Source organism: Amia ocellicauda, chromosome 5 (assembly GCF_036373705.1).
Source record: "Amia ocellicauda isolate fAmiCal2 chromosome 5, fAmiCal2.hap1, whole genome shotgun sequence".
NCBI classification, from domain to species: domain Eukaryota; kingdom Metazoa; phylum Chordata; class Actinopteri; order Amiiformes; family Amiidae; genus Amia; species Amia ocellicauda.
Window position 1 is genome coordinate 42945740 of NC_089854.1, and position 21940 is coordinate 42967679.

At 39.3% G+C, this 21940-nt stretch overlaps 1 protein-coding gene and 1 long non-coding RNA gene across 3 annotated transcripts; one reads left to right on the forward strand and one right to left on the reverse strand.

Annotated features, from left to right (window-relative positions):
- Positions 1-311: 311 nt before the first annotated feature.
- ldhba (lactate dehydrogenase Ba) lies at positions 312-10746 on the reverse strand. Of its 2 annotated transcripts, none has more exons than XM_066705317.1 (8): positions 10540-10746; positions 5053-5189; positions 4629-4746; positions 4088-4261; positions 3543-3716; positions 1710-1827; positions 1365-1488; positions 312-923 (listed from the first exon to the last, which is right to left on the reverse strand). In XM_066705317.1, the coding sequence occupies exons 2-8, from the start codon at positions 5179-5181 to the stop codon at positions 756-758; spliced, it is 1005 nt and encodes a 334-aa protein (XP_066561414.1). In that variant the 5' UTR covers positions 5182-5189; positions 10540-10746; the 3' UTR covers positions 312-755. The 2 variants fall into 2 exon arrangements, with proteins under 2 accessions (XP_066561414.1, XP_066561413.1); XM_066705316.1 differs by having other exon boundaries at positions 10506-10745.
- Positions 10347-21940, forward strand: LOC136750334 (uncharacterized). The gene is made up of 3 exons (XR_010816858.1): positions 10347-10493; positions 13217-13322; positions 20819-21940. It is a non-coding gene; the product is annotated as an uncharacterized LOC136750334 (long non-coding RNA).

Below are 21940 nucleotides of genomic sequence, written 5' to 3' on the forward strand. Positions count from 1 at the left end.
AGCTGTTGCATTTACTACCATATCTGATGATACAATGCCCTACTGTTCACCTTGATTGATTTGACAATAAGTGTCACCCTTCAGATAGTGTGTCTGCTCTGTAAAATTGGATTTCCTGCCATGTTTCCGCTTCATAGTATGTTTAACGATCCTAGCAAATTAACCGACTTGATCTGAATGTGAAGAGCTTAGGTTTTCTGGTAATTGACAGAGTGTTTTATAGATGTACTGCCAACTGTGACAAACACTTATGTGGGAGGTAGTAAATCATATTTCATATAATTGCCGAATAAAAAATCAAGGACAGAATGCTTTGTCATACATCTTGGTGGTTGTTTTATTTCAGTCCATAAACAATATGATTGTAAAGGCAGTACTTATATTTAAAAAAGGTTCTGCATATGTTCCTTCAATATTATGTTCCCTGAATTCCACACAGGATAAGATCTATGTATTGTATATGGAAACTAGTTAGTGAGAAACTTTGAAAAGCCTTCATTCACTTATCGGAGTTATTTTATATAGCCAAGATAAAATGAACAACAGTGGAGTGTTGGATATGAGTCGAGTTAAGAATCACAAACAGGACTGGGTTGTCTAGTTGCTAGATTTTGTGTTCTCTATGTTAACACTGTGAGATTCTCTGGAGTTGATCTGGGAAGTGGTTCGTTGGGACAAGATCTCTGGAGTGCAACTTGTAGGTTTATTTGTGGATCTCTTGGAGGTTGTTTCTCTTTGAGTGGATCTCAGGCCAGCTACAGATCCTTCAGGTCCTTCTGGATGCCCCAGAGTGTCTCCGCACTCTTCTTCAGCTTGGCTACCTCTTCGTCAGTCAGGGTCATGTTGACCACACTGTTCACTCCGGTGTTGTTCAGAATGCAAGGGAGGCTGAGGTACACTTCATCATTGATGCCATACATGCCCTGTAGGCCCACAGAAAGAGAGGGGGACACTTTAAACTCATGGAAGCAGCAGGAAAACAAGGTAGGAGAAAAAAAGTAATTGATTTAAGACAGATTCTCTCTTTTCAGCTGAGCTCAAAAGGTGACATACTATCTGAAGAGCTGAACACCTGATAACAGGTCTTGCCTTAGTAAACATAAAAACTGGCCTAGACCAAATCATAATATTGATCTCACTGCAAATCGCAAACTGCAAACCTCTACCATATTATATATATATATATATATATATATATATATATATATATATATATTGTTTTGTTGGAAGAGGCCAGTTTTCTACCACTTCCAAATATAAACACGATAGATTTTTGTAATTTTGTGATTCAAAGCTGTGGTTTGTGATAGTCCTGTCTGATGGTACAGAATCACTGGCCTGGCATGTGTGAGGGGATATCTTACCTTCACCATGGTGGACACGGGATGGATCCTGCTGAGGTTCTTGACCAGAGATTCGGTGAGGTCAGCCACACTCAGCCCAATGGCCCAGTTGGTGTATCCCTTCAGCCTGATGACTTCGTAGGCACTGAAACAAGGACACACTCCTACGTCAGTCAGCCAAGAAACCTCATCGGCAGCAACATTCCCAGCAACTATTGTGATTTTCAATGTGGTCACATCATGGAGAGGGCAAGATTTTCTGACATAGGCTCCAATGATAATGTTATTGAAATCAAACATGCAATCTCTCTCTCTCTCTCTCTCTCTCTCTCTCACACACACACACATACAAACTGTGCAAAATACCTGTCCACCACCATCTTGTGTGTATCCTTCCAGTTCTCCTGGTCCTTGTCTGTGCCGATATCAGGGTTCAGCTTCTGAAGGTTGACCCCGGCCACATTCGCTCCACTCCACACCGGGACTGTGTGCAAGAACAGGACAGGATAGACTCTTACCGGCTGTCCTTTACTTATTAACTTATTAAATGCCTGCTACAGGCAACGCATTTTTTGTGGTTTCCAAATTCGCAAAATGGGACCATTGAGAAGTAGCTCTCAATAAACAAATATGGTAGGTGTCAAAGTACAAAGCCTATTTAAAACCTCTAGATAATAAAATAATCCAACACACTATCAGCGTCTATAAAATCTTGTCATTACACACAAACCGAAGTTCTTTTACCAATTATGCTCTTGCTCAGAAACCCACTAAAGGTGTAAATCCACACTCCTAAAACTGCAGGCTTCTGTTTAGTTATGTATTGACAGAGTATATTCTACCATTGAAATGTTTGCTGACGGACATGGCAGGTACAGTCTATCACTTTAAGACCTCACAGGAAACAATGTTCGCAAAGCCCAGATACTAATATTAAGACACTGATTATTATAGGCAGTACACACATACAAATCTGTTGGGATTTGAAGTCTCTACTACATTAAATTAAAAAATGAACGCTGCTGTTTCTGTTACTTAGATTCCCACCAAGTGTTAAAATGTTTTACTTGTTCTAATATTTGAAGGGGGGAAAAAAAAACACATGGGGGGCAATTGCATACAAGCTGTCCTTATAATCAGTTTTACTATGGAAGGAGAAATTTGACCATAGTATCTCATTAGCAATTGAGAGTTTTAGAACCTCAAAGTAAAAGCCTTTGAGTATGGTTTGCTGCAAAGCTGTCTTTTAATGTGCCATTTTCATGGCAAAAAATCTGCCTCTGCTTTTTCCTTGCTTTTGACTGAATTTTACAATGTATCCAGTATCCCAAATTTCCAGGGGACTTTCCTTTGGAAGGCAATGAATCTGCGGAGAGCCATGTGCCTTTAAATTGGCTTAAATTGATAGCACAATTTTACATTTGCCCAGTAACACTGAGCTGCTGGAGCAGAAGCGAGAGGTTTGCAGCACCTCAGTAATGAATAAAGCGAATCTCTTCCTACCAAGGAAGAGGCTTGGAATGTTTCTGCAGGAAAATTGGGTGCCAAAGTGCTGGAAACCTATTGTTTTTGTTAGGATTTAATTTTTTCCTTCCGCCAAATTTCAAAAGGGCGTAGAATCCTCATACTAGCATGAAAACTCACAAAATTTGGCAGTGTTGGAGAGGCCTGTGATTCCTTTGTTTTCAACTACACATGCTCGTCACATGGTGTGGCAGTCATATTGTTTTGTGGTGAAGCTTTGACATGCTACAAAAACACATGCATGTGCAAATTTGTGCACATTATTTCCTTATGTCCTACTTTTATAATTGTTCAATAGTCTATTGTTTGCACAGCCACATTCAGTGTACCAAAAATGTTCAATACAGGACACTGGTAAAGCTATCAACAGATCTGAAAAAGCCAGTGAATTTGCACGTATGAGAAACTTGCATACTTTGTTGAAATATGGCTGCCAAACCATGGGCCCAAATCACTCCCTTTGAATAAATGTGAAGGGCAGAAGTGTAGCATATGAATTTTCAAAAACACTACTTCAACACAGTATGGCTGCTGTAACATATGACCTATAATAATCATTGTTAATAAAGCAAGAGGTCTTATGGCTGTTCACAACCTTTCAAAGTTTGGCGGAAGAATAAAAAACAATCAGCTTATTGTGCCTCCAAGGCCCTGTGTGTGCATGCGGGGACTCACCGCTGGAGTCCCCGTGCTCCCCCAGGATCCAGCCTTGGAAGCTGCTGGCGTGGATGCCTAGCTTCTCAGCCATGAGGTAGCGGAAGCGAGCTGAGTCCAGGTTGCAGCCGCTGCCGATCACACGGTGCTTAGGCAGACCGCTCAGCTTCCAGGTCACGTAGGTCAGGATGTCCACTGTGAAGAGCAGCACAACAAAGGGTTAGGTGAGAGAAACTGGACACTTACGTCCAGGAAGCTGCAGAACAGTATAAATCTGCTTAAGTGAAAGACATAGCATTACTTATGACGTAAGTGTGCAAAAACAGTAGTGAATGTACCAGGATGGTGATGTCAATCCCAGAGATGTGGAAAGAGTGTTAACTGCCCCCCATGCCAGGTGAGCACTTTATTGGTGTAGGGATGTTTTGTACAATATAGTATTGTATTGTGCAGTTTGGGATGTGCAGTGTTTAGAGCAGTGTAGTGTAATGCAACTTATTGCAACACGTGTGTTGCACAAATCAAACCCAGAGCTCGGAGTGCATTTGCCCCAGTCGGTGCAGTACCTGGGTTGGACACCACAATGAGGATGCAGTTGGGGCTGTACTTGACTATCTGGGGGATGATGTGCTTGAAGATGTTGACGTTCCTCTGGACCAGGTTCAGACGGCTCTCACCCTCCTGTTGCCGCACTCCGGCTGTCACCACCACGATACGGGAGTTGGCCGTCACGGCATAGTCTGTCCAGACACACACACAGACAGAGATGAACAAGCAGGCAAACCCAATACAGCACTACACAAGCATACAGTTGGCCAGTTGTGCCAGTAAATATTAGGGTTATGTGAGCTTGTGTGTCTGCTTTTGAAACATGAGACATATCATAGATTTTGTTTATTTCCAATGTTGGATGCCTGGCTTACTTGACATGTATAGCAGTGAGTAGGTTGAATGGGGTGAATTGATGGTGGAACTGCTTAAAGTTCTTCAAGCATTGTGTGCTTTCTGATGTGGGTCACCGGAATTAAATGTAAGATAATAATAAGAGTAAAGCCTTTGTCATGAAATTTTATAAATGCAGTGTATCCATAAGAAGGGCAGTGTCACCTTTATCTGCCACAATCTTGGGCGTCTTGAGGAAGAGGCTGCCGTGCAGAAGATCCATCATCTCTCCCTTCAGCTTGTCCTCCATCACATCCACAAGGGCCATCTCATCTGCCAGCTCCTGCAGGTCACAGCAGAAAAACATGTGGGGGAAATCAGCTGAAACCTCTTTAATAATGTCTAGCAACATACTATACTATAAAAGGGTATATTTTCCAAGGTACTAATGCTCAATAAAGTCCTCACAAGTGAACAAAGTGATTCCTTTTATATTATAAATACTGTTCAATATGCAAATCCATAAGTGTACAAATGAATAACTGCAGCTGAAATCAGAGCTGTCATCCGTAATGGCAGATGGTTCAGATGTGTGCAGTGGAAGGACTGTCCACTTCTGCCAGTGCCAGCGTCAGAGAGTTGCTCTTACCCTCAGGAGGATGCTGACAGCACAGGCCATGCCCACTTGGCCCACTCCCACGATGGTGACCTTGTTCCTTGGGCCCTCGGCCGCAGCACCAGCAACGGCTGTGATCAGCTTCTCGTGGACTGTGGCCATTGTTCACTCTGAAACCCAAACGTTTTGGTCAATACACATTACACATGCATCAGTATAGAAGTCTCTCCTGACTTCAGAATCTGTGGAAAGGTTAATTAATTTAATTTGTTAATGTGTTTTGTCAAATCACAGCTACGGCATAAGATATTCACATATGGTTTTAGCGGACTTAATTATTTCCTGAACTTTGGCACGATGTCAAATATAGTAGGTTGGCCACAAGTCAAGTTAGATTATAGGTTTAGATAATACAGTGCTCAATGAGAGTAAAGAAAAAAATATTTTCCAAATACAGTGTTCTGCAAGACACATACCCCCAAACTCAGAAAGCATTTCTTATCAGCTTCAACTACAGTAGTGTACTATGTATAGAGAGAGAGAGATTTTAGAGTTTTACCCAGAAAATTGCATAGGCATGGCAGTCTGTTTCGGATTTGTTGCCGGGGGGTGGGTGGGGGTTGAGCCGTGGCGTACGAGTGTGGGGCGGAGCAAGGGTGCTCATGTTCTATTTCATATTTTATTTTTTTGACATTCACAGATTTGTTTGGCCAAGCAGCACCAATAGTTTTCTGAATAGAGCTGTGGGAAACACTGATATACAGATGGGTGACAAATTAAAGGAAAAGGATTTGGTGTTTTGATGATGGTGGTGGAGAGCGCTGTCTAACACATCGGTCTAAAATCTCCCATAGGTGTTCAATTGGGTTGAGATCTGGTGACTTCAAAGGCTGTAGCATATGATTCACATAATTTTCACACTCATCAAACCATTCAATGAGCCCTCGGGCCCTGTGGATGGGGGCATTGCCATCCTGGAAGAGACCACTCCCATCAGGATATAAATGTGTCACCATAGGATAAAGGTGATCACTCAGAATAACTTTGTAATGATCTGCAGTGACCCTTCCCTGTAAGGGGACAAGCGGACCCAAACCATGCCAAGAAAATGCCTCCACAGCATAACAGAGCCTCCAGACCCCCTCACTGTAGGGGTCAAGCAGTCAGGCCTGTACCATTCTCTTGGCGTCGCCACACGTGCACTTACCCACTTGTCGAGAACACGAGCCAGTTGAGCGTCTTTGTGACTGAAGCTCCTGCCATTCGTGCCCCAATAAATACCACTCTTTCAAAGTCACTTATATCCTTTCTTCCTCCCATCTTGATCCAAAATCAAGGTCAACTGGGCCTGCTCAGCATTTTTATACATGCCACAGAGCATGATAGGATGTTAATTGCTTAATTGTATCATGCAGTATACCTCTTTGAAGGCATCTGCATTCGTTATGCTCCTCCACTCATTTATTCAGGTTTTTCCTTTAATTTGTATATATATATATATATATATATATAGCACAGAATGTTGAAAACCTCCTGCTATGCCACTCAAAAAATGTCAGACAGATTCTGTTCCAAACTGCAATGCATGTTTTACTGATTGATACATATAGCTAATATCAAATCCACAATCAAAATGTCCTCATATCTGTATTATTTTTGTACAGTAAACAAATATGCAGATTATTTTACATTCAGAAAATAATGAATATATATGTAAACATTTAAAAAAACTTGTTGAACAGGGTTTCAGAATTTTAATATCGATGTATTTTCACTAAAATGATTCCTAAATGGCATGTGATAACCAGTAAGTTGAAAACCACTTCAGTAGCTTACTAGAGGTACAAAAAAAACAAAAACAATAGGATAGTCCGACTTTAAATATGCTGTGTAGATGTGAAGGTGAGATTAAAGGCTTCTCTTTGAATTGATACTGTTGCTTAAAATACACTGTCGATAGAAGAGCAGCCTACATTCTTTCCACTACAAAAGGACGAGTAAAAGACTGCATACTGCACACTCTCACAGGCCTTCACTCACACACAACTCCTGACTCTTCACACACTTGCTCCTGAACCCACAAAAACACTGCCCCCTTAACACAACTTCACACACAGACACATTCACACATACACTACTGGTCAAAAGTTTTAGAACACCTGCATTTTTCCAGTTTTTATTGAAATTTAAGCAGTTTAATCTCTCAATTTACAGTGAACAAATAAACAATTGGAGATAAAAAATAAATCATGGAATTGTTTTGTTTAACAAAATGTTTCTTTTTAATCCCATGTGTACTCTTCACTGTTGTGTTGTTTGCCAAGTGTTTGGTATCCCATGAAAGCTGAGACTGAAGCATTCTCTGACAATTTTGTTTTTATACCTCTCCCTCAATTACGGGTGAGGGCACACTTGGTCTGAGCAGGAATACAAAATATTGACTATTATAACATTTTGGAACCAGACTACTGATCAAAACAAGACCATCAACGTTTTGGTAGAAAGAACACACACCCGTAGAGAGCTCAAAATGTCAACTCTGTTTACAGTGTACTAATACACAACAATTTTACATAATTGGATCTGAATGCGTTTGATAGAACATCAAATAATATATACTGGATTAATCGTGAACAAAAGAAGCCTATTTGAAACTGAGTGATCTGTGACTGTCTGAATGAGCTAACCCCCCCTCCCCTCCCCGCCGAGCAGACTGCGCTTTTACCCCCCGGACTCTGAATGATGGTGGGCGACAAGGAAACTGTAAATCTGATGTGTTTGAGAATTAAACGTGCTGGTAGCCAAGAGAATAAACCTTCAAACGGTGTGTGAATTGTAGGAATACAGTCTAACTTCTATGCACAGGAGCTGCATGTAACACTGCCAAATAATGCTTAAGATGGTGTAGTAACACAGTATATAACTCTGAAATGCATATTATTTTTCAGTTGTTGGTAACCTAAACTTTTTTTTTAACCTCTGCTAGTTTACCACTTACCTTCTTAAATTTCAATAAAAACTGGAAAAATGGGGGTGTTCTAAAACTTTTGACTGGTAGTGTACATTCTGTTGATCTGCCTATTTAGGCTGATCTGTCCGGCCTGGCTTTTCTATGTTTGTTTACAGAACATTTATAGTCTGAAGAGCAAACTGAGATAAGAGATGGGAAAATATTTGAGAGCTGTAAGTGCATGATAGTTCTCTTCAGCCAAGCATATGGTTGTTACCAGGTTACATACTTAAAGTTATAACCTGCTTAGGTTTTTTTTTTTCCCAGACTGACACTCCCTTTTACAAACGGTTTGTAAAAAGGCAGTTGGGGAAACATAGCCAGCCTGTTCATACCATCATTGTAACACATGGATAGCACCATCAGTGAGAAGGCCATGAAAGTCAAATGTGTTTATATGTTGGCTTGGCTACCCTTATGAAAGTTTACCACAGTCAATTAACAGGAATTTTAGATATTTTAAAGAGTAACAAAGCTAATAACTATTATAATACATATATGTTCAAATTATAAAAAAAAAAAAAAAATCCACTATATTTAAATATATATGAAAAATATATATATGAAAATATAACAAAATAAATCCTCTCTCCATATAGCAGCATTTGTAACTGATAAAATTATGAAAGGCTTACAAGTACAAGAGGTTAAACTGTTTGAGGATAATGATTACACTTTATTTGCTGTTTGCTTGAGAGACATTTCTGAAAATAGATGAGAATATTCCAGCTGATTTGTCCCAGGTCTGACAAACACACACAATTGTATTTTACTCATTGTACTCACTAGGCCATGTCAAAAGAGTTACTGTAATCTGGCTTGGCATTTTCCAAACTGTGACAAACTCTGTGACTGCTTGTGATTGACCTTGGGCAAACTGGTGCACAAGGAGGATTACCGAGGACCTGCTATACGCAAAGGTTCTCCACTCAAGATGCTTTATGTTTAATAAACACAAATGTGCAGACTATCATAATCATGTTTCTGACATTGGCTTTGTGGTTGCATGTTATTCCAGGAATTAATGTCTCAAATTCCTATTTGCCTGTTGAACTCCATTGCTGATAAAGTCAAGGTCAATATAATGTATTTTTGGGATGATAATTTAAATGATCAAACAGTTAGATGTTTGAGTATTCCTGAACATATTAGGTGGACAGATTTTACATTATATAATCAGTAAAGATGTGAAATCATCGGCTAGATTACTTCATAAATGTAGTTATAACAATACAATAATAATAATGATGATGATGATGCATTACAAGATTCACACACATATCACATGTATCCTTGATCAAGGTCATTTGAGGCCTTAACTGTGTAAATCAGCTAATCCAGACAAGAATATTAAAGCTTGTGCAAACACTTTCTTTTGAGACTCACATATTCACCCATATTTGGCTTAATAATAATAATAATAATAATACTATTCATAATAAATATTTAATTTAAGCAACCTTTCATTGTATTTTCTTTACTCGTGGAAAACGTTTTGAGAAAGATATTATCACTCTTCGGTAAGGATGTAAGCTTCTGTAACTAAAAAGTGTTTTAAGTCCGTGTTAAACAATTTATATTTAGTGTGGAAGTAGTGCTCACATTGAAACTGCCCCATTAGCCAGAAACAAATAACTGCTATTAAAATAGCTGCCCTTGCTGTGTCCTTCAGTGTAGTGCATACATACTGAGTTATATTACAGATTATACAAAGCACTGCACTACACTTATTGCAGATTTGTCACTCTGTTCCTGTAGCTCAAGACTTTCATACGAGCCCTGCGCTCCGGCACTATGGCAGGAATATATTAAAACAATGACAGTGTAACAACAAGGTTACGTAACACAATTCGCCTATTACCATTCAAAAAAGAAATAACCGCTATTACGGGTCTAAAAGACACACGCGAACACGGTAAGGTAGGTAATGGCGGGTGTCAAAATAGTAACAGACACAACTTGATCTGAAAATGGAGAAAAGATGGCCACGTTTGCTACCCCAGCGAATTACTTCCAGTAGAAAAAAATGCACATTAAGAATCCGCGATGCTTCGCAAGCACTTTATCATCACACACACACACTGCAAAAAACACGCACACATACATATTTTGGCATTGTAGTACGCTACGTAAGATAATGTAATGTAATATAAGATATGATTAAAATCTAATTAAAATACGAATAACTACTATTAGGCACTAATTGGTAATCGAATTTACACACGCGTTCCCAGGCACGTTATTATTCTGTTAGAACGCGTTGTCGGCACAAGAAAGCGTTCTAAGTGTTCGAATTATTTGTACGAGTAAGAAATGAAATCCGTTTATATACACAACACACACTATATTGTTCGCACACTTTTGGATGCACGCCCGCATATTCAAGAAAAAAGTCCCCAGTTCGTGTATACATGCCATCTTGATCTTACACAAAGAAAAGGGAAGAAACGAGAGAGAGAAAGATGTGAGTACATACATGTGTTTTGCTGTTGGGAATAATGAAAACGAACCCTTTGCGTCCAAAGAAAGTAGTCGAATAAGGCACAGCTTCGGAGGAGGCGCCGACGGGATGGACCGATGGGAGTGACAGCGAGCAGGACAGCTCTGCACAGGCGAGTCAAGTCACAGGACAGGGGGAGGCTTCCGCAAGGGTGGCTGGGAATGCTAAGCAGTTTGGAGAGATGATGGTGAGACCAGGCGCCGGGGAGATCTGCTCCAAGGCTTCACGTATTAAGTGTTAATACTGCACTGTGCTGTTGACTGAGGGCTGGTCTGTGTTGCCTTTGGCCAAAACTTGGATGGCGCCCAATATCTTACATAATAAAGAACGATCGCCTATGGCCAGGAGCGTGTGTGACTGGGCACCTTCAGATTATTATAACATTTTTTAAAGTTAGTTAGTTTCTTCATTTAAATTTAATATGGTTATGGTTTCAATCAGTTTGCCAAATGGGAGTTTGGCAAGGTTGATAATGCAGGATTTGTTTGTTTTATTCCTGGGTGACCTTAATTCCTTAATTTGCGTTTTAATTGACATTATATTTATGTAAAACAGGTTTTAAGAAGGAAGTCGTTTTGCACCGAATAAAGGCCTACACACCAGCGATGGTAGGTCCACCTCTGAAAGGGTCACAGGGTTTTCTGTTTTTCGTTCCTCCGTTGATCTTAAAGGGAATTTGGCACAGTTCCTGAAATTACCGTTGTGTCTGTATGTGTTGTGACCCTTGGGTCACTTAGTTTTCAATGGACAGCAAACGAGCACGATGGTTTGAATGACCACCTCTCGTTTGTGAACTTTCTTATGTTATACTACGATGTATACCTCTCTTCATGATCGATTGTCATTGATGTTTTGTCTATAAAATCGATATACAATACTTTTGATCATTGGGTTATTTATTTACTTATTTTGGAGGTGGTGCAGTTACCTCAGACTGGAGTGTTGGGGTGGCATTTGTTTTTAAATGACCGAAGATCACACACTGTAACATGCATTACTGTGCATTAACCTATTCATAAAAAACAGCTTATGTGACTGGGATCACATTTTTGATTACACTGGGATCAAAATTATCACTGTCGATTGCTGTTTTTTAAATTTTTTCAGAGAGGTATTGGTTACTAGGACAAACAATCTTCACTGAGCATTAATCTCCTCTGTTGTGGAAAAGGAGAAAAAAATAACCGACTTCACTGTTTTTTCCACAGCAACACTGCATGTTGATTATGAGACTATACTCTCTAGGAGTAAGAAACACTAAAACTTGGTTGATTTGATAATGACTCGAGTTGCCATGGGAAAGACAAATTGGGTGATCTTGTAGTTTTTCTGCTATCCAGGGAGTTATGACAAGTCATCGTGAAACCTTTTATTTGCAAAACTCTGAGTCTGTAATCTATATATTTATTTTACAGGTTGAAAATATAGGATGAGCTTAATTTCTAAATTATAATTTAAACATATAAAATAAATAGATGAGTTACAGACTAAAAAGTAATTAAAATACAACCCCTCTATTTTAAATCTGCAAACGGGCCAAGTGGCAGGCACATGAAAAATATAGTTTTCTAGAACAGGTTGGGTAAAAATTTTGTTTTAATCTGACCCCTGGTGTGTGTTTTAGCTGACCGAATAAAAACACACCCCTTACTTTCATGCATTACTCTAAGCCAAAGATATTACTACCTAAAGTGACGAACTACATATACTAAACTGCATTGGCAGTACTATACTTACTGCCTGGATTGTGATAGCAGGGCTTGGCGTATACTGCAGGGAGCCTCCCTCCAAGTCTGCCAATGAAATACAGAGCAGTGAATATGGGCTGCATCGCAGTTTATGGGCCACAGATGTGGGTGTTTTTTTATGTTTTTTTTTTTTTTATACAATCCATTAAAAATATTTACCCCCACCCCCCACAATGCTCAGAAATCACATACCTTACATTTAAATGCATGTTTTGTGCATATCGATGGGTAATGCTACTTTAGCCAGTTTGGATCATTTCTCCTTGAAAAGTTACCAAACCCTCACTGCCCTTTGTGAGCTACACAACAAAATCCTGAGTTTAGTTATTAAGCTGTCTGGTTAGAAGCTAATGATTAACACAGCTTCTAATTTTCTTTTGATTAAAATACCAACTTGTGAGAGTTCTGGCACCCAAATGTATCGATATTTCCTCTTGAGGGATGTTTACAATTCAATCTGTTATTGATCAGAAAAGTGTCTGTATAAAATGTGAGCACCTCTCAGGGACATAAGATAATATTTATACAGCTCTAACAAGCAACACTAGTAGCAGTACTACATTTTTTTATATACCAAAACTTTTATGCTCTGTAAATTTAACTTTGTATGCTCTTTACTCATTATTATTATTATTATTATTATTATTATTATTATTATTATTATTATTCATTTTAATAGCTAAATACATGTCTAGAAAACATTGGGGGATTGCTTATATTATTATTTTTATAATTAGTGGATACTTTCTTGAAAATATCAGTCTGGCATATCTTTGTGTTAAGATAAAATACTGCACAGTACGATACCAGAATTACCTGTTATTAAAAGTGACACAAAAGGGCTATAGAAAAGCGATAAGAATGATTATTTATCAGTTTTATTGTTTATTACCCCCACACGGACAAAACACAACCACGTTTTCTCTTTCTGTTTGCCAGTTCGACGAGTACTGTCTTTCAGTGATTGTGGGGTGAAGTCCAAGGGTTTCCTTAAACACAGAGAAGGCAACTCAACCATGCAGAGAAGGCTTGGGGCCACATTTGAGTGAGTACTTGGTGAATGTTAGATACACTCCTAGGCTCTGGCTCACACTCTGTGTCCAGTCATGCATTGCAAATCCAGAGGGATCTCTCTGGTTGGTTTGCTACAGGTTTTGAGGTTTTAAATTAGTGAGTAACAGAGTAAAATAAATGAATCATAAAGGTTCTATGAAACAACCCCATGTAACTGTTAAAAAAACATGTTGGTTATATGATCCATGTGATCTTTATTTAATCATTTATAGCATGACAGCAAATGTTCTTCTTCTATAACAACAACAACAACAATAATAATAATAATAACAATAATCATAATGTATTTTGTATTTTATAATGTTATCATGCCTGCAGACTCCAAATTGATTCTGACCTTCCCCAGCTCAACAAAGAGTACTTCCGTCGCTCCTGTAATTACTTTAATGGGTGTCATTTTACTCTAAAAACTTACTTTAACCGTGCTGGTTTTTACATTATGTATACTACAAACAAACAAACAAACAAAAATTGCTGAAGCCATTTTACTTTGTGGCATTATTAATGTGTTGCATGTTCCACCCTATATAATGTGTGTCAATGCTGTAGAAGTGTACCATCATTGGACATTAAGGGTTAATGCAGGGGTCTGGTAAATGTGTCTGTATTGTACACACTACGATGTTCAAGGAATGTTTTTGTCTCTGTTCATACAAAAATATATTGTATTGTATATTGTATATTAAAGGGATAGCATGAAGATTACATTTTGGGGGAGGGTTACTGAGACTGCTTTGTTGTAATATCTTAATACTGTTTGCTTAGAAAGGAAATATTCAGCTAGCTGCTGCCCACATCCTCGCAGTGAATATGTTATGTAAAGAAAGCCATACAGCAGTTTTGTGGTCACCTCTTGCTTGCTGCTCCTTTATCTTTCAGCTACATCAGAAGTACTGATAAACAGTGTTTTGTGTTGATAATAAAAACAATAAAAACTAAAACAAAAAACTAACTTAAAAAAAACAACTAAAAAAACAGGGCTGTTTGTCTAACCTTCATCATATGACACATGCCCTTTTTTATTTGTTGACACTTCACATTGCCTGCAGATATTCTTTAATAATCTTTCTTTATTTTATTAGGTTTTCTCAGAAAACTAGAATGACAGTTGACCTAAGGTAATTTATTTTTTGTTCACTGCAAAAACAAATAGCCTTCATTACAGTACTCATATTATAGCTACCTACAGAAAAGGCAAAGATCTTTCCCTATAGCCATGTGCCTTAGTCATTACAAATAAGAATATTGTCTTTGAATTTGTTCAGATATCTTGTGTGCCCTACTTCTGAATTCTGCTTGATTTGAAGGAAAGACCATCATTTCAATAAAAAGGTAATGGACAATAATGGCTTCCAAATATATATATATATACACTCACCTAAAGGATTATTAGGAACACCTGTTCAATTTCTCATTAATGCAATTATCTAACCAACCAATCACATGGCAGTTGCTTCAATGCATTTAGGGGTGTGGTCCTGGTCAAGACAATCTCCTGAACTCCAAACTGAATGTCTGAATGGGAAAGAAAGGTGATTTAAGCAATTTTGCGCGTGGCATGGTTGTTGGTGCCAGACGGGCCGGTCTGAGTATTTCACAATCTGCTCAGTTACTGGGATTTTCACGCACAACCATTTCTAGGGTTTACAAAGAATGGTGTGAAAAGGGAAAAACATCCAGTATGCGGCAGTCCTGTGGGCGAAAATGCCTTGTTGATGCTAGAGGTCAGAGGAGAATGGGCCGACTGATTCAAGCTGATAGAAGAGCAACTTTGACTGAAATAACCACTCGTTACAACCGAGGTATGCAGCAAAGCATTTGTGAAGCCACAACACGTACAACCTTGAGGCGGATGGGCTACAACAGCAGAAGACCCCACCGGGTACCACTCATCTCCACTAAAAAAATGGGAAAAAGAGGCTACAATTTGCACAAGCTCACCAAAATTGGACAGCTGAAGACTGGAAAAATGTTGCCTGGTCTGATGAGTCTCGATTTCTGTTGAGACATTCAGATGGTAGAGTCAGAATTTGGCGTAAACAGAATGAGAACATGGATCCATCATGCCTTGTTACCACTGTGCAGGCTGGTGGTGGTGGTGTAATGGTGTGGGGGATGTTTTCTTGGCACACTTTAGGCCCCTTAGTGCCAATTGGGCATCGTTTAAATGCCACGGCCTACCTGAGCATTGTTTCTGACCATGTCCATCCCTTTATGATCACCATGTACCCATCCTATGATGGCTACTTCCAGCAGGATAATGCACCATGTCACAAAGGTCGAATCATTTCAAATTGGTTTCTTGAACATGACAATGAGTTCACTGTACTAAACTGGCCCCCACAGTCACCAGATCTCAACCCAATAGAGCATCTTTGGGATGTGGTGGAACGGGAGCTTCGTGCCCTGGATGTGCATCCCACAAATCTCCATCAACTGCAAGATGCTATCCTATCAATATGGGCCAACATTTCTAAAGAATGCTTTCAGCACCTTGTTGAATCAATGCCACGTAGAATTAAGGCAGTTCTGAAGGCGAAAGGGGGTCAAACACAGTATTAGTATGGTGTTCCTAATAATCCTTTAGGTGAGTGTATATATATATATATATATATATATACATTTAGGTCATTTTAGGGGTATTAGGAGTATTATTATTATTATTATTATTATTATTATTATTATGATTTCTGAATAATATTCAATTATTGCAGATGCTACTAGCAACGTCTGGCACAAACTGATGTGTACATGCACTTTGATCAGTTTTCATTCTTTGACATATCTATGCTACAATTTGTACATGGTTAGCACAACTAACCACTCTACAAAATAAGGGTTCAGAAGTTATGAAGCCAGTTGTATGTAAACAAATCGGAAAGGCAATTCTGTCTTTCTTCCAAAACAACAAAGAATATAGGATTGATCTTCTTAGTGTCTTTATTGGGAAGAATACCAGCTTTAATAACTGATTATCAGATCTATCTAGTCTATCCACAAAATACTGTAGGAGAACATTGTGTATGCACATACAGTTCACTTCAGGAAGGAAAAGCAGCACTCACTTTGTGGCAAAGTCACCCTGTGTTCTCAGTGAGTGGAAATTTCTTGCAGCCCTTCCAACAATGTGGGAGAGAAACAGTGATTTCTAATCATGTGATCGGCAGCAACGCCAGTTTCTATTTCAGTGTATGACCTCCCAGCTCGAGCAAGGGTAAAGAAAGAGGTGAATGTGGGCTAACCATTTCCTGTTACTATGACACGTACTGTATCTGAAATGTTCTGCCTTCCTCTGGAAATATTAGGCATACATACCTTTGAGGAGTGCTTTTTATTTGCCTTTTCACTGCTAAGTCTAACAATAACTAAACAATGTAGACCATTAGAAAAACAAGAAGCAGCAAAAAAATCAAATTAAATCCCAAAGGCATGGTTTACAGTAACCAACTGCTAACAATGCCAAAGACATCTGTGTTTATTATGCATCCACTGACATATTTTGCAGTATAAAGGAAATGATAATTGTTTGACCCCAGCAGAGCGTAGTGCTGAGAGAAGAGGAAGTAGCTTCATCAACTGAGCCAGTCGGGTTTCCTGTGTTTGTCACACCGACACCTTGACAAGCATCTTGCGTAAAACTGAAAGCAGTCAGAGTGAAAAAAAGACCCTTCCACAACACGAGCCTAGGAGTCAGTGCCCTGTGCACACACAAGTCACTAAAGGCCTTATTAAGACTTGTGAGTTACTCACAATGGGATGTTACACATGCCCCTTTTGAATCAAGGCCAAGCTTGAAATACCAAAACCACTATATTGTCTGGCGCAATGCAAAGCCTAAAGGAATGTGAAGGGTTGTTTGGAGAGCTCTGTCCCACACCATATCTATAGTTTGCTGACTGGGGATGACAAAGGAACAGAAATAGAAAGAAATAAAGCTTATTTTATATATAATGTTCATTCTGCTTCCTATTTTTTTCATGTTCTTCAATTGCCAATTAAACTGATACTCTTTATTTGAGGAGGTGTGCAAGTACATCCCATAATTAATAACAGTTACAGTGACGTTGTTTTGTTGTTGAATTTCTATAATTTCCATCATTTGCCATGCCTTGGTAGAGCAGAAATAGCTCAGTGGCACAAGATAATTATAATAACAACTGAGAGCAGACACTCAATTAACCCACACAACATAGATCTTCGTTCCATTCTGAGAGACACGCAAAAAAGACAAACCTCACCATTGCTGTAAGTTTTTTTTAACTCTGGATGTGTCCATGGTGGGGAGTTTGTAAATCTAGACTACACGAGTGTGAGAGTTTAACTCAACACTACAATCACTATTATTTAAAGGCAGTTTTTATATATAGTCCACTGTGTTGGCAGAAACAACACCTGCTCATACTGTTGCTGCAGATAGAGTCTAGCCCCCACTAGCCAAGGAGGAAAGTAAACCAGAATAAAAATACTAATTAGACCGCAACACATAGCATTTCCCTCTTGATATTTCTAAACTGAAATACATTTAGATGTTTTTTAGACTTTTTTTTTTTTTAATACAGGTTTACCAGCTGATGTTAAAATTCCTTCTCAGCCTAGCATGTATAGGAAAACAGATGATGATCTTCAAAATGTGTGTTCTTGTGACATTACTACCTGCATTTCGGTCCTTCTCAATTAATGACTAAGTCTTTTGTGTGTGTGTGATGGGGGTGGCCTTTGACTATAGTACACCTAAAGCGAGACCAACAAACTCAGCATTTCCATAAAATCAAAAGGTTGTAATGAAAGTTACTTCTTATCCACATTAATGTAACTTCCTTGTTCCTCTCTATTGTCAAACTAAACCTTCCAGTGACACAGACACAGTCATCATTGTGTCACAAGTTTTCCTCAGTATTCTTGGTATTTGGTATACTCTTATAATATTGTGAATCAGTTAAAAATATACAGACAGGTGTTCTTCAATTTGAATATTTGAATGCTGTATTTGTATGAGTCTTTTATAATTGAATAATTAAATACTACTACTATATTCAAGTTTGAGGCCGGTACTTTTATTCAGGCTTTGCTTATTTACATAGCGTGTTTAAATCAGACAGCCAATTCCATTATTGTACATGAAACATGGTCTGAAATCTCTCTTTGTTACATAGTAATAGTATAGGTCGAGGAAAAATGTGACTCCAAATATGATGACATTAACCATCTGCTATTAAGATTCATGAGAGAAAAATATTGAATTGTGCAGTACTAGTGCTTTTCTGAGAAAATAATACCTTTTTTTGGCAATTTCAGCGTATCGCAAACTAAGCCAACAAAGGAAACAAACAATGATGATGACGCTGACAAAGATAATTGTGACTCACTCACTCAGGACACACACACTGAATCCACAACTTTGACATCAAAGCAAATACATCTATTCCCCATTAGGACCATTTACAGACACAAAATTGGCAGAGCAATTTTTTTTTCTGAAATGCAGCCACCACATTTTCTGATCAATGTAATTTCATTTCACTGCAGCAGACAAGACCCACACAAAGATCCTAGCCTTTGTAATAGGGAATATTTAATCAACCTCAAAAATTCTCTCTGTTAGTAGAATAGGATGTAGGGCTACTCTGGCATCTTCACATCCCGTCTTTCCCTCTCTGTGTATGTCTGAGAAACAAACCTACAGTGATAACCTTCATGTCAGAATGACCTTATTCCACATCCATCACCCAGGTAACCTTGTCTCCTCTGTTCAAAAGCACACTGTTTTACAGAGCCAACAGACTGTAAAACATGAAACGTAAGATATATGGCTGGGTTCACAGAGCTTGATTAACCCTATTTTAGGACTACTCTGTCTAAAATAACACTGAGTAGCCATGACTAGTGCTGATTTGGTACTGTGAAACCCCTAATCCAAACCCCTCCAACAACTCTGGGGCCACTGCGACTGGGACCTGAAGCACTACTACTGAACCTGGTATATGTGCCTGGCACAGATGGGGCCCCAGAACTGTTCACGGGCCCCCCTACACCAATAACAAGTGGGGTCCCCCATGGAGTCAGTAAGGGTCGACGTTTGGGGCCCGTTCCCCCATACAGAGTCTGGTAACTGCTTCATCCTGGTGGCTATTGAATTCTTCATCAAGTGCCCCAAAGCATACACCTTGCCAGACCAGAGCTGTGGAAGATATACTGTTGGAGGGCATGTGCACCAGCCTCGGGGTGCTGGAGGAACTTGAGTCCCAGGTTTAGACAGGGTGTGCCAGTTTGACACGCAGTTTTGTCTATCCACCCTATCCACCTGGGCTGATAAGTGCCTGTAATAGTCCTTCTCCCTCCCCTGTCTGCGGCTCAATGTTCCACTTTCAATCTTTATAAGGGGCACTAAAGCATGAGTTCACTGAATAAAAGAAGAGCTTTCCATTTGCTAGCACAATTCCTTTGAATGTAACAAAGAATATTAGGGGCTCCAAATGTAAAACAGCACACCCTTTTTTTTGAGTGTCTTTTTTCACAGATTTAACTTTAATCTTGTGTTTTGTTTTTTTACAGATTTAGTAAATAATTAAGATGTTTTTTCACATTCATAAATATTTAGTTTTTTTAATTAAATACTTAAATAAATGCTAAATCTGCATTTTTGAAAAATAAATATTTATCATTTGATTAAATATTTAACTAAATCCTAAATCTCTGATTCACAAAATAAATATATAGTTTTTAAATAAATATTTAGTCTAAATATAAATGTTACATATACATCTAAATGTTTAATATTAATCTAAATGTTAAATGTGGAGTTTGCAAAATAAATATATAGCTAACATGCAAATACAGTCCCGCCCCTCTGGTCAGGTCAGCCTCTCATAGCAGTGGGCGGGGCATGATCCCTGTAAATGGCGGTGGCTGAAGTGTAGTGACAGTTTGTGCAATATATTATGTTTTCTGTTATTATGAAAAGAAAGATCCTTTCCACACACTGCATTGAAAAGGAAACAGCCAGAACCCCCCCCCCCCCCCCCCATGAACACCACATTTTATTTATTTATTTAATCAGGTGTTAAAGGCTCAGGAGAAAAAAGCAGCAAATGTTTCAGCTTCATCAGTGCTTAGGAAGCGCAGCTCACAAAGCTCAGTTTTTCTTTGGGGAAATTAAAAAAATCTTGAAACTTCATAAATGAATATCTTATGATGCATTCTAAATTAAACTTCATCTGAATCTCACAATCTCTTGTATATTGAGTGTTTTAGACAGGGGTATCCCACAATGCACCTGGTTACAATATGCTGGTGTGATTGTGTGCCAGTGTCTCAAAGGGGGAAACAATTCTCTGTGAGATTATACTTTACACCCTGGACTGCTGCTCCGCTGGCTGCTCACTATATATAAAGCCCTGCCCTGACCCTCCCCAGAAAAATAACATAATCAGGCAGGGTCTACCCAATTATTTTCTCTGTCACACACAGGGCCTCTGCTCTGCCACCTGCTCATCGGGCCTCGGCAGCAAAGGAACCGGGAAGAACTCCCAGCACCACGAGCTCTGGGTCCAGTGGGGTTCCACCAGCCCCTCTGAGTGGTGGGACCCGAGATGCCCCCTCATGGGCTTCCTAGAGGATCATATGATGAGGCAAATGGTTGAAGTTATGGGTGTGAGCGCTAAAGAGGGAGAAGAGAGAAGTGTGGAAGAGGAAGGTTTCTTTACATGATTTTATAGAGCGGGTTTGCTCTCACTGCTATTATGGCTTTAACACTCATACGCATTAATGTGAGAAGCATTGCTGAGAGGAAAAAGAGCGACGATCTTGACGACAGAGGTGCTCATTCCGAGCACACGGGAGTCGGGGCCTGGGTTCTGGAAGCTCAACACCTCTGCTCGATGACCCTCATGTCGTTAAGACTTTTGGCAGACGCCTCAAGGAGTGGATGACCCTGAGGGACCTTTTTGATTCTGCAATAGAGTGGTGGGAGATGGTGAAGGTTAGAACCAAGGGCTACTTCATTCAGCTAGGGAAACGGAAAGCTCACGAGAGGTGGGCGAGATATCTGAACGCCCGCCTCCAGTGCCTGAGTCTGTTACAGCTCAGAGGCTTCGACCTGGCTGATGAGGTGGCCTGGGTGAAACTTAGCCTGTCCACCCTCTATAGGGAGGAACATAAAAAGATCAAGGTCCTTTCTAGGGTCTGTATCATGGACGCTGGACCCGAAAGTCATCGCACGGAGGGGCATGGTCCTAGTAAGAGATTATGTCAATCTGGAGATCCACCAGAGGGGCAAGGAGGAAGCCTTGAAGATCTGGAAAATCCAAGATCTGGGAGAGCTCAGAATCCCATGATGGGATACCACCTCCGGGGACAGATACTCCCCCTGCTGGAGCCCGAGTCCAAGTGCTTTTATTCCTTTAAGATTGCTTTTAAAAATGATTTTCTAATTGTTTTTAATGTATTTTGGAATTGGTTTTGATTTGTTTTGTTTTTTGGTTTGTATGTTGCATTGACCATTATTCTTTCTTTAAAAATGCATTAAACTGTTTTTGTTTCATTCTTTGATTGCTTTGTTATGTTTTTTGTTTTGTCTAATGCATTTACCAT